General features: G+C 42.5%; 1 protein-coding gene across 1 annotated transcript; it reads left to right on the top strand.

The window, feature by feature from the left end:
- Nucleotides 1-2,522: 2,522 nt before the first annotated feature.
- On the top strand, nt 2,523-6,076 carry LOC147030611 (growth arrest-specific protein 1-like). The gene has a single exon (XM_085874849.1). The coding sequence runs from the start codon at nt 3,552-3,554 to the stop codon at nt 4,476-4,478; it is 927 nt and encodes a 308-aa protein (XP_085730975.1). The 5' UTR covers nt 2,523-3,551; the 3' UTR covers nt 4,479-6,076.
- Nucleotides 6,077-13,579: the final 7,503 nt, after the last annotated feature.

Raw genomic sequence — 13,579 nt, 5'->3', positions numbered from 1 at the left:
GATTTTAAACTACATACAGTGGAGATATTAAACTATATACATTGGAGATATTAAACTACATACAGTGGAGATTTTAAACTACATACAGTGGAGATTTTAAACTACATACAGTGGAGATATTAAACTATATACAGTGGAGATATTAAACTACATACAGTGGAGATTTTAAACTACATATAGTGGAGATTTTAAACTACATACAGTGGAGATATTAAACTCCATACAGTGGAGATATTAAACCACATACAGTGGAGATATTAAACTACATACAGTGGAGATTTTAAACTACATACAGTGGAGATTTTAAACTACATACAGTGGAGATTTTAAACTACATACATTGGAGATATTAAACTACATACAGTGGAGATATTAAACTACATACAGTGGAGATATTAAACTACATACAGTGGAGATATTAAACTATATACAGTGGAGATATTAAACTCCATACAGTGGATATATTAAACTACATTCAGTGGAGATATTAAACTACATACAGTGGAGATATTAAATGACATACAGTGGAGATTTTAAACTACATACAGTGGAGATTTTAAACTACATACAGTGGAGATTTTAAACTGTACATGTGGGGATTTTAATCTGTACATACAGTGGAGATTTTGAACTGTACATGCAGTGGGGACTGTTCTCACACACACACACACACACACACACACACACACACACACACACACACACACACACACACACACACACACACACACACACACACACACACACACACTTCATACAAACACACACACACATCATACACATACACACACACACACACACACACACACACACACACACACACACACACACACTTTCTCTTTCTCTAAAGCCAAGAGAAACAGTTTGAGGTTAAATCATTTTTGTACCCGGTCCCACACAAACATGCAGATGATCTTCGAAGTCTGTTCAAAAACTGCTTGGTCGCCATAGGCCCCGATGGGGATAACGGGAGGTTCAGGATTTCGGGGTTCAAGAATTTGTATGAAAAACGTAAATATTTACAACTTGCACTTCCTGTTGCTTCTGCATGAACGTGCTGCCTGCTGGAGTCAACCAATACGGTGTGTGTGTGTGTGTGTGTGTGTGTGTGTGTGTGTGTGTGTGTGTGTGTGTGTGTGTGTGTGTGTGTGTGTGTGTGTGTGTGTGTGTGTGTGTGTGTGTGTGTGTGTGTGTCTATATATATATATATATATATATATATATATATATATATATATATATATATATATATATATATATATATATATATTTCTTGATATTTATATATATTTATATATTTCAATATATATTTATATTTCTAGATATTTATATTTATATATGTATTTTTTATCATTACTTATTTAGATATTTATAGATATTTATATGATGCATTCATATATATATATATATATATATATATATATATATATATATATATATATATATATATATATATACATATATATATATATATATATTTATATTTTTATTTATATATATTTTATATTTTTATTTATATATATTTTATATATTTTTTATATATATATATATATATATATATATATATATATATATTATTTATTTATATATGCATACTATATTGAATGATTGTGAGTTTTCCTCACATATTTAAGCGAAATAATTAATTTTCTAATTTAACGAAATATTAATGTTTAGTGTGCTTGGGAGGGGGGATATCTTACAATTGTTGTGGGCTGTGGTGGGATGCAACTGCATGGATGTAGGGTGGAGGAATTAGATTTTTCTGCTTCCTCCTCCACTTCTTCTTCTTATTTAATACTAATTTTCTTTAACAGTCACAATTCCAACGTTCTTGCGAGGTTGGCAGGGAAATATTTCGCTCTCATACGAGCCTCGACAAGGTATACAAAAAACAAAAAAAATGTTTTGCCCCAAGTGTTTCACAAGCTGACTGGCCAGTCATGAAGCTCGACGAAGTAGTTAGGCCAGGAATTTGTAATTTGTCAGGGTCCCAGCGATAGCTCGCCTCCTCTTCACAAAGGACACCGTGGGATATTTCACATCCACCACCTAACACAGACAGACGGGCTGCCCACTTGAACGCCCATCCGAGGAATGGCACACACATTTATGAATCACCCTGTCTGTGAAACACCGTGATGACAAGTTATAGCTGGGTCGGGATTTCGGGATTCGAACCCAAGCGAGCCAACCTCCCCACAGGGGGGGGAGCTGGGGGGCGGAGAATGGAGAGACTTTCATTGAATGATGAATATGATTTGCTAATGAGGTCTAGATATGAAATTATAGTTAAGAATCTCTCCTTAATCAGTCATACTTTTTATAACGGCAAAACTGAGATATCAATATCCATGTACACTCCTAAAAAGGGCAGGTCTGTGTGTTCCGGTGCTCGGAATACAATGTACGATGAGGAGCACGTGATGACGTGGGCTGGTAGTAGTGTTTACTCGTTCATCCATCGCTCGTCTTGTTCTCCTCACATCCCCCACCCCCTCGCTGCACTCCCTTGTCCGTCCAGCCGTTATCCCGGTCGTCTAAGTGACGGCGCTAAGGAGTGGGGTCACGGGGACCCAATGGGTCGCTCTCATCGCTTGGCCCCGCGTTCCCGAGCCTCGGCCCCAGAGCCATTGGGCAATCGGGCATGAACTGTAACGGACGGACAAAGGGGTCGGGCAGAGGCGCGGAGGCGGGGGATGCTTGAGGAAGAACAGAAAGGGATGGAGAGAAGATGGGATGATGGTGTGAGGGGGTGGGGGATGTGAGGAGGGCTCGAGATAGGAAGGAAAGAGAACGCGGATCGAGGTGTTCAGCTGAACAGATAAGTTCTCGCCAGAGAGAGAGAGAGAGAGAGAGAGAGAGAGAGAGAGAGAGAGAGAGAGAGAGAGAGAGAGAGAGAGAGAGAGAGAGAGAGAGAGAGAGAGAGAGAGAGAGAGAGAGGTCCGAATCAACGGTGGATAGATACACAAAGGACATATCTGGAGGGGGAGGAGGGGAAGCTGCTGCACGGACGAAGAGAGCAGAGCCGCCTGTAGCTGGAATATAAGGAAAAGGAGGGGAGGAGAATGGAGCGCGGTGGATTGTAAGGGGAGGGAGGGGGCACACGGGAGGGGTGGGTAACGAGAGAAAGAGCAGAGAGACACCCTGCAGCGGAGCGAGCGGCCCGGCAGACAGGCGGAACCAATGCGGCCGCCATGGACAAGCGGCGCTTTTGAGCTGCACCAGGTGATAAAGTTGAGGGTGCGAGGACGCGCCGCGGCAGAGCGGTCAGGATCGGGTCGGCGCGGGCAAAAGCGCGGGAACGTACTTCGGCTCTTGGGAACCTTGTTCGAGGTCTCGCTCTCCGTCGCCCCGTGCTTGTTTTGAGTTCCCCGTGCTTGTTATCCCGATCGCTCGGAGGGACCGACCACATCTTGTCCCGTTGGAGTACGCGACCGCCGGACACGATTCACGGTCGTCTCTGACATGCGGGACTGAGTGCCTTGGACCCCCGGCAGCAACCACGGAGCGGCGATATTCCCGCGTCTGCGTCGCCCACAAGGCCGAGCATGGCGACCTCGGCGCTCCACCGCCGGTACCGTGCGCACAATCCGCGGCGCGTCCTCTCGCTCGTCGCCGTCCTCTCCACCGTCCTCTGTGCCTTGCTGCACCTTGAGGCGGCACGAGGCTCCCCGGCTCCCGGAGGACGTCCGGCATGCTGGGAGGCCGAGATTCGCTGCTTGCAGGAACGACCATGTAAGCTCGCGTACAACCAGTACTTGCGCGCGTGCGAGGCGGCGCTGCGCGGCGCGGGAGCCGCGAGGGACGCGCACGGACCGCGGTGTCCGAGCCACTGCGTGCACGCGTTGGTGCGCCTCAACGAGACCCGCGCCGGTCCGCTGCTCGAGACGTGCGAGTGTGCCCGCGACCCCGTGTGCGCGGCGGCCAAGCGCGCCATTGAGCCGTGCGTGCCGCGCACGATCCCCGTTCCGAGCGTGGGCGACGACATCGGAGCTCCGGTCGCGCTGGGCTGCACCGAGGCGCGAGTCCGTTGTGAGGCAGACCCCGAGTGCAGCGTCGCCATGGGCGAGTACCTGATGCGCTGCGGGAAGCTCTTTAACGGAGTTCGCTGCGCGCGGGAATGTCGCGCGGTCATCTACCGCATGCTCGCCATCCCAGGTGCGTTGGCACTCGGGGAGTGCGTGTGCGACGGTGTGGAGAGACCCTTCTGTGAGGTGCTTAAGGCTAACATGGCGCGGCTGTGCTTCGACGGGGATGAGGGCAGCGGGGATGGTGAAGACGACGACGAGGACGAGGAAGACGAGGGTGAATGGGACGCAGGGGACGGGGAGCGCGCTCGACGCAGGCACGCGGGGGTGCAGACCGCGCAGGGGTCCTCCTGGAGAGGCGAGCGGACTCGTGCGGCAGGTATCGCCGATGTCCGCCCGAGGTTGTGGTTGTTCCCGCTCACCATCTTCTTGTTGCTGTTGCGGTGACAATGTTTGATATGCACAAGTTTCAATCTTGGGAACGATAAAAACAACACACGATCCTGTAACTCTCTAATGCAGGTTACATCATCACGCTGGATAGACGGGTCAAAGTACCAATGTACCCAATGAAGGTGTGTTTTCACCTGGTGATGGGACAAATGGTCCGACATGGAAACCTCTCCAGTCTCATATCGGTGACTTTCTGTTGTCATTTTAAGGCCTTTTATGATGGGAAAACGAGTTTCTTTTTTTCACTTTAATGCAATTTGCACATCATCCTGTTATTGCTGCCCCGAACCGCCTGCTCAACTATCATAATCCTTGGAGGAGAGGGTCAAAAGGTTTTTCCCTTTCCAAATGTTTTTTTAGTGCCCCCAAAACATGACTTCCATTGCAGTGGCATTGGGGGTGGGCTGGTCGGGTGGGGTGGACGTAGGGGTTGGGGGGGGGGACAGAACACCCACGGTGGGAAGGATGTGTGACACTCACTGGAAGTGACATATGCAAGGACTAACTTGTGAATGGAGTTTCACTTCATGGTCAGGGAGGGGAAACCTTTTGAGCGAGAAAAAAAAAAGACCTTTTGACTCCCTCTTGTGTGTGAGGATACGGATAATTCTCATGAACTGTACCTTCCCAACATAGTTGTTTTACTTGTTTAAGTACCTTCCAGACCAGGAAGTACCTTGAATTTAAATGGAGTCAATCAATCTTGATTGTTAAAAAAAAAAAAATTTAATCTCCAGAACTCCATTGTCTCTTTGGAAGACATCGCTTTGAACTTGGTGCTGTATGAAGGTGGCACCATGCGTCACATTATGCATCTGCTGTTAAAGACTTGATTTGGAGCAGTTAAGGAACAATAGTGAAGAATGTTAACCTAGTAAGAGAACCACCAGCTCTGTAATGTTTCAACCTGGAACTTGTCCATGGTCCATCATTCCAAAAGTCTGCCCTTACTAAAGAAGCCACCTGAGATCTTTAACGTCCAACAATGAGACGGTGGTCAAAGGTATACGCGTGTTTGAAATGCGGAGCACGCTCATTCATCTTGAAGCGGCTCAAACGGATGAAATCTATTGTAAACTTATACTCACGTGATGTACTTTTTCGTTGTTGTTTTTTTTCCACTTTACACGTGATTCTCAGTATTTACAGACTTTTTATTCCAGTGTTGTTAAAAAGTAATGGCTCATTCTCTTTTAAACGACTTACCGCAGTGTTGCTGTTAATATCCATCGAGATTTTTGTTCTTTCTTCATTCACGTGCCTTTGGCATTTTAATGCTTAGCAAACAGCGACGTCACCAAACTGCACTTGTATCAACAGGTTTTGTACAAAATGTATTTTGTGCAGGATTGAAAGTTGTACAGATTGTAAATAGTGTACACTTGTAAATGTACCAAAATGCTTCGAAAAAGACTCCTGTACGTGGACAATATGTTCAATATCTAAAAGTTTTTTGTTTGTTTTTTTTTTGAAAAAAAGGGAAGATTACTTTTGTGAGTCTCAAAAAAGAAATAGGACCTTATGGAATATTTGCTTCTGCATTTGCTTTTGTAATCCGGTAACTTATTCACATTAAAGTTTTCTTTTAAGAACGCCTGTTTGAGTGGTGCTTCAGATACCTGTAGGCTTTCACGAAGAGTGCTCTTCTTGACGGTGCAAGGTGAGACCCTCCAGGTGTGGTCGCGAAATAATTTTTCAAGACGAATTGCAGTGGAGATCAGGAAGCGAAGACACTGTGCCTCTCGTCTCTTTTTTGCGTGTCAATTTTTATTCTCAAAGAATTTTGACTGGTGATGCAGGGTGAACACAAAGGCTGGCAGGATAGCCTGGAAGTTTGCACACTCACCTTTGAGCTGTATGGCGTGGGTTCGAATGTTGACCAAGCGACAAACTACCAATCATTTCGCTGTTTTGAATGCAGGGTGAAATGTCGATCAACGTGTGCGCCGTCCATCGGAAGAACTTTAAGCCGGAGGACTTGCCTGCCGGTGCTGGTTGTTGCTGAACATTAAAAATCCCATGGTGTCTTTAATGAAGAGTAAGCGAATTATCGGCGACCCCTTTAAAAAAAAAATCCATATTCCTACCACCTTGATTCGAATTTCAGGCCTGGAGAGCTATTGGGGATGTTAAAGAAGATTGTGACATTTCTTGTGGCATGGGGGATAGGAGGGGTGAGATTCTTCACACTGGCTCCTGCCAAATGTTTTACATCTTTTACTTTGGCTGACATTTTTTTAAAGCCAGTCAGTCGATGACCATCTTATATCTTTGTCCTCCAGAAATGCTGTGGATCAATGTTGTGCTAACTTTGCTTTATAGCACCAACGATTGGGCGGGGATGTGTCAACTTTATATAATGTTTTCCCACGAATACTTTTGACGTTTTGAGAGCAAAATTAAAGGCATCGGTAGAAATAAAAACGTGATCTCCGTTCTTTAAGCTATCACACTGATTTCTGTTGTGCATTACTGCGATGAGACCTTGTGTTCATTGCACATTTTAAAAGCAAATAGACATTAATCTTCAGTGTACCATCTCCAACAAATGGCTTCCACTGTCAGGAAGTGATGGGTAGGGGAAAGGCATCGTTATTTCTGGGCGAAAAGTCAACATTCTGCAGATGTGATTCAAAATGGGGAATGAAATCCGTCTCTGCCTTCCTCTATTTTCATTTCTCTGATCCTGTCTGTCTATCTATCTGTCACTTGTAATCCCTATCCTGCTTCAAGGCTAGTTCTTAATAGTTTCTGTCTATCTGAGTCTGTACGTCTGCCTGTTTTTTTTTATCCCTGTTTTGTTGTCGATGTCTCAGTCGAAACACCTCAAGCTTGTTTCCCTATGTTGTTATTTCTCCAAGTCTTCCTCTGTTTTGACCCTCTCCCCTGCTGTCGCTGTGTTACATCCTGATCCATTCTATGTTCTAGCTCCTCCACGAGCCTCGACTTCGTAAAAAAATAAAAAACCGTGATGTTGTTACAATGACCAATGTTGTTGTTCATTTTGACATTATCCGTTCTCTGCACAATAATCTTCATTATTTCAACAGTCATACGTAGAATCTGTTGCCTGATTAAAGCCTTACTCCAGCACCACACATTACAATTGGCCAGAACATGGGCCTGTCTTCCATCAAGGCTGCTTGTTAGAGGAGCACAGAAAAGGAGGATTACCCTCCCCTTTTTTTCCCAAAACCCCTTGTCGCAACCTTCCCGCTGCACCCCCTTCTTCACCCACGCCAATCCGCAACGTTCGTCCATCACGTGGCACCATCTGTTGCTCTTGTGCTGCTCAATTGTCCGCCCTCCTTGTAGCTGCTTCTTGAAAGAAGGACCTACGCCAAGTCAGATCTCGATCCATGTGAAATCAAAGTACAATAAGGATATTTTATCTTGAATGGCACATATTTATATTGAACGATTTTGATCGATTTGGCTGGATCAATTTAAACTTGTATATGTTCATCAATCTTGTTTGCAAAACTTGAAAATATGAGGATATGTTTGTACTACATGTTGGTTGTCTGCCTTGCTCAGTGTTTATACACAAGATGATGAGAAAGGAAGTAAGTTTGGCCGAATGACTGCTGGAAACTTTCCTCATCATATGTTATCCAAACAGCGATCTGCACTGCAGCAATTGTTTGTCCATCGTCTGATCTAAAAACACATTTCCATTACTTTTAGGTTGCTAGACTACTTTTATAAGTGCACAATAGGATTTTTGGAAAATCTAAATTGACTAACTATGACTACATTTCCTTTTAATAGTTACTTTGGGCAAAGAAAATTGTCAGACTTTCATAAAATTTTGCATATTTTGCCTAACTATGTATAGTGGTTCTACAAGTAACTACAGAAGATATTCCCCATTCAAAATAGGCTTCTCCATCCTCATCTTCTCCTTTAAGGGCCACAATTATTCCCACAGTCTTCTGGGATTGGCCTGAGGAAGTTTATGGCCCAAGTCTTTCACAAACCAGCTGAGCAGGCCTGATGTTCAACTAAGCAGGAATTGAGAACTTCGTCATGGAGCTGGCGATAGCTCAACTACTCTTCGTGAAAGACACCATGGGAACTTAACCTCCACCAAATAATGCCAGCAGACGGGACGTCCAGTTTAACATCCATCCGAGGGACAGCACACACATCGATAAATCACCCTTCCTGGAAGACATTTGGATGACCATTTATAGCTAGGCTGAGATTCGAACCGAGGTTGAATAGCTTAGAATTGTGTGTGCATACCGCTAGGCCATCCTCCCAGCACACTCAAAATAGGCTACTGAAGCTAAATGCTGGTTTTGAGGACAATTCAGAAAGTTTTCAAAATGAGCTGCTCAAAATAATCTGATAAATGTCAACTTTTTTATTTAGTATTTCTTCCGATTATATACAAGTATTTGTATGTATATATATATATATATATATATATATATATATATATATATATATATATATATATATATATATATATATATATATATATGTTAAAAAAAATTTTTATTTATATATATTTACATATATTTATATATGTATATAATATATATATATATATATATATATATAATGTTTAAAAAAATAATTTTATTTATGTATTTATATATATTTATTTATGTATATATATATATATATATATATATATATATATATATATGTTTAAAAAAAATTTTATTTATGTATTTATATATATATATATATTTATGTATATTATGTATGTATTTATATATATTTATGTATATGTAAATGTATATATACATTTATGTCAGGAAAATTGTTATAAATATATAATTATTTGTAAATGTATATTGCAAAACAAAAGTATTCGCATGTCTTGCATTTTTTTGAGTATCTCGGTCCGAGAACATTTTGAACGTCGTGTTGAAATCATGACTTTTGAAACTGTAAGGTTCTCAGCTTGTTTTGTCTCTGCCTTTATTCTCCAGTTCATCGTCAATCTTGACTGCACAGTCGCTTTTGTAAATCTTCCTGGGTGTTGGACAAAAGTTCATATCGAATCAAATATTGGTTAAATATTCAGACTTAACGCAAAGCATACCTTGGACTTTCCGTCTTGAATGAATATTGCGCTTTCAAAGAGATAAAAACATTTCTGGCTGGAACATTGGGAAAAGAAAAAAAGGTCATCTCTTCTCCTGGACTCCATGAGCAATGTAAAAGGACTGAAAACTGTAAACCTTCCCTTGCTTCTCGGCAGTGCCAGGGGCATGGCAGCGGGCTGCATGCCCTAATTCAGGCCATTGTTTAGCCTGGAGTAGTGGCCTTTGTTATGTAAATTCGAAACACAATGGTGGGTGCAGGGCTTGCACAAACAGGCTGGAGCACCAAGCCACTAGGTGGAAGTTAAGGAGTTTTGTAAACAGCCTTGAGAAGCACCAGTCTCTGAACAGTCAGTTTCAGCCCCGGTTCATGTACACCGAGTAATACGCTGTGATTGTTTGACTTAACTTGTTTGGATTTTTTCCTCTTTAAAGGGTTAATGCTTTAAGGTACTTTACCACTTCAAGATCAGAGAGGCTTATTTTCCACACTTCTTACACGAATCGTACCATTGTGAACCGCGAGCAAACAGAAACCAGGTGACCCAAAGCATTCACGAAGGCAGGTGACTAAAGATGGCTTCATTCTCAAAGGCACACCTTCCCGTAGATTGCGATGGGGAAAAGTCTGAAGTTGCCTTGCTGTGATCCAGTTGCAAGCAATCGGATTAAACTCTTTTACACAATGATTAGTATTCGTCAGTACTACGACACAACTATGATTTCTGATCCTTAACTCAATGTAGGAAGAAACAAGCGATGATTTTAAACAGAGAGTGCAAGGGAGGTTCAGAAGTCTCTGATGTGCATTGACAATGAGCGAATGGAGCAGTGATGTGGATAGATTGGCATACATGTCATGATGGCCTCGAGATACCCACTGGGTTATTGGAAAACTTATAATGCCAGGAAGCTTCAAGCTCATAGAGTATGGTGTGCGTGGCAAACCAGATTATTTCTGCTTTCCTGAAGGCTTTTGTTTTCTGAATTTATAATCCTCGTGGGGAGGCGGTGTTCGAGACAGTCTTGGAAGGCATGGCTCTGGACTTGCTGAGAGTGTGGAGAAGAGAAGGTGGGACCAATGGGGGATGGGAGAGTAGAGTGAATGAACTGCATAGGGGAGATAGGACAGCATATAGTATGTTATTAACAAGAAAATGAAAGGTGTGTCCTCTGCACTTTATTAGGGCCCCTCTATAATAGTAGGCTGTACCAACTTTCATCATGATGACAGCCTTAACTCAACTGCAAACAGACTCCATATAGCATGGAGGAAAGCATCTTGTCCAAATAGAACCTAATTGTTGAGGCCTTTTGTTTACTTGTGGTTCACAGCTGATGCTAAATTTGAAAAATACAACATATAAGTAAACCATGAATACCATAACAAATTGAAAATAAAATACCTTAAATAATAATCGATCCGCCGGGAATAAAAGAGAAGCTGACGTTTCGGGCCTTACCCTTCGTCGGCCCCAAGGAGAAAAGCGAGTACCTTAGGTTTATCAAGTGAATGAGATTAAAATTTAATGATTGTGCTTGTAATGCAAAATATCAAATCATTTTCCTGGTATTCGAGCCAGTTTTGAACCACAGGCTGCTTTATCATCTTAAATGGATACAAACAGTCATGGACCATCAAGGGGAACTCAACTACTTTAGAGTATGCAATATTTTAAACATTAATGCTTTCAACTGTTATTTTAAATGAAAGTGACTACTCTTCAGCATGATTATGTTATTGATTGCATGATCAGCTGGAGAGTTCATAGAACATGATACCCTTCACAGTCTTGCTTCAATTTTAATAAAGTAATAATTTTAACGATCGTTAAAGAAAACATCCGAAAGTTTAGTGCTATTGAAGTATTCCAAAAGCAGTCCTGGACTCCATGCTTACACACCACCCCCATTGAACACTTATTTAAATTGAAGTACTGCAAAACTGGAGGTTTATGATTATGACAGATGATTTGTTTCTACAGTGTTCAAGTATATAATTAAACTTACATAGAACTAGTATGGACCTGTAGGGGCGGGCCCATAGGTGCGTGCCAGTATGTGCAGTCCACTCTCGCCCCCTCTCTCTCGCCCCCCTCTCTCGCCCCCCCCACTCTCATCCCCCCTCTCTCGCCCCCTCTCTCTCCCCCTCTCTTACCCCTCTCTCTTGCCCCCTCTCTCCCCCCTCTTCTCTCGCCCCTCTCTCTCGCCCCCACTCTCATCCCCCCTCTCCCATCCCCTCTCTCGCAGATATTGGTCGACAGATAAATGGCCGTAACTTGGGAACCACTCGTCTGATTAATATCAAACCTTGAAAAGGCACATCCGCGGGTCCCCGGCAATATTCCTGGCAAGTTTCAATCAGATCGGACTGTCAATTGTGCAAAAAATAAAAAATAATAATAAACAAATAAATAAATAAACATTAATTGTGACGTCATTCGTGACATCATATCACCGTGTCTTGTCATTGGTCGACAGATAAATGGCCGTAACTTGGCAACCGCTCGTCCGATTGACATCAAACCTCGAAAAGGCACATCAGCGGGTCCCCGGCAATATTCCTGGCAAGTTTCAATCAGATCGGACTGGCGGTCGTCGAGAAACGGCGGCCGCAGACAAACAGACAGACAGACACACACACACACACACACACACACACACACACACACACACACACACACACACACACACACACACACACACATACACACACATACAGATTGCTGGAATTATGGATAGATAAAGATTGTAAAAGTCGTATAAATAAATAAATTCCAGGTTTTACCATCATTTCCTGCATTGTCAATTGCATCAACTTATCAAAAACATTACATTTGTTATTTGTGTCCTTTATAACATCCTTACAAACAGTAAGTTTCTTGTTTGGAATGATTTCCCAGATAGACAGACAGATGAAATTTACTTTACTCCTCTGTGCGCATGTGCGGTTGGGATGAATTCTGAGACTCACTACAGTAAAATGAAAGACTTGTCTTCCTATTCATCTTCAAAATATATCATTACATTCAAATAAGTTGTTCTTCGATCATAAACTGATAAGACGGATGGACAGGTATGAAGCAATTGCTTAACCACACTTTTCGCTTCACGTGTGCGTGGTAATAAAATGTGGGATTAATGTAGCTATTCAGTCACTACATTTTTTTGTTACTAAATTGTCTTATTTTAGGCACTAAATGTAAGGTGCAACGTTTTTATGAATGAAAGGCATCTGTTTCTTTGAATGTAAACCTATGGACATTTAAGCTGCATCACAAAAGATTATTATTCGAACAACAACAACAGCAGGATGAAAGAAGCCAGCTGAGCCATAACACGCACAGGTATATACCACAAGGGCATCCACACCTCCACATGCTACATATGAGGGCCGTTTCAAAATCTTTGTCCAATAATCATGTCGAACTACTCGCAGCTTTTCCAGTATCATCATGCTAATAGGAATACCAGCCTTCCTTGCTAGATGGCGGTAATGCACAGGGGTTCAGTAATGCTCAGCCAGTTACAGCTGAGCAATTGACCAAAACGCAATGCAAGGCAAATTTTTTGTGTACAGATGGATGGTATAATTATAAAATTTCATGTTCTGCTGGGAACACTTCCATGTGAGAATTGTCATTGCTTATGATTGAAGCTTTTGGGGTACCATTCCTCTTCTTACGAAACCATGCTCAGGTGGGTTAGTTTTAAACCATACTCAGGTGGGACAATATGAGAACCACACTCAGATGGATGAATCTTGTTGAACAATACTCAAGTGGGTGAATCGTATTGGTTGGTCATGAGGACGTTGAAGACACCACACACGAAGGCCGATCAATCAATTATGGACGATGAGGAACACATTCAGGAGGTTTGTGCCGTTGTGCAGTGGAACTGAAGCATTACCTGTACCAGGATTGCACTTGTTGCAGGTATTTCCCCCTTGCAAACATGCTCTGCATAATTTACTGAAAAACTGTTGAGGAGGAATGTCTGTGCAAAATGAGTTTCCCATGTTCCCATTGATTA

This window comes from Eptatretus burgeri, chromosome 3 (genome assembly GCF_056783735.1).
Source record: "Eptatretus burgeri isolate ZD-2024b chromosome 3, Ebu_testis_v1, whole genome shotgun sequence".
NCBI lineage: Eukaryota > Metazoa > Chordata > Myxini > Myxiniformes > Myxinidae > Eptatretus > Eptatretus burgeri.
The sequence above is the reverse complement of the archived record's forward strand: the minus strand, read 5'-3'. Positions and strand labels throughout refer to the sequence as shown.

Bases quoted from the DNA above. Each gene is read 5' to 3' on its own strand.
- LOC147030611 (XM_085874849.1), top strand. From the start codon at position 3,552: ATGGCGACCTCGGCGCTCCACCGCCGGTACCGTGCGCACAATCCGCGG.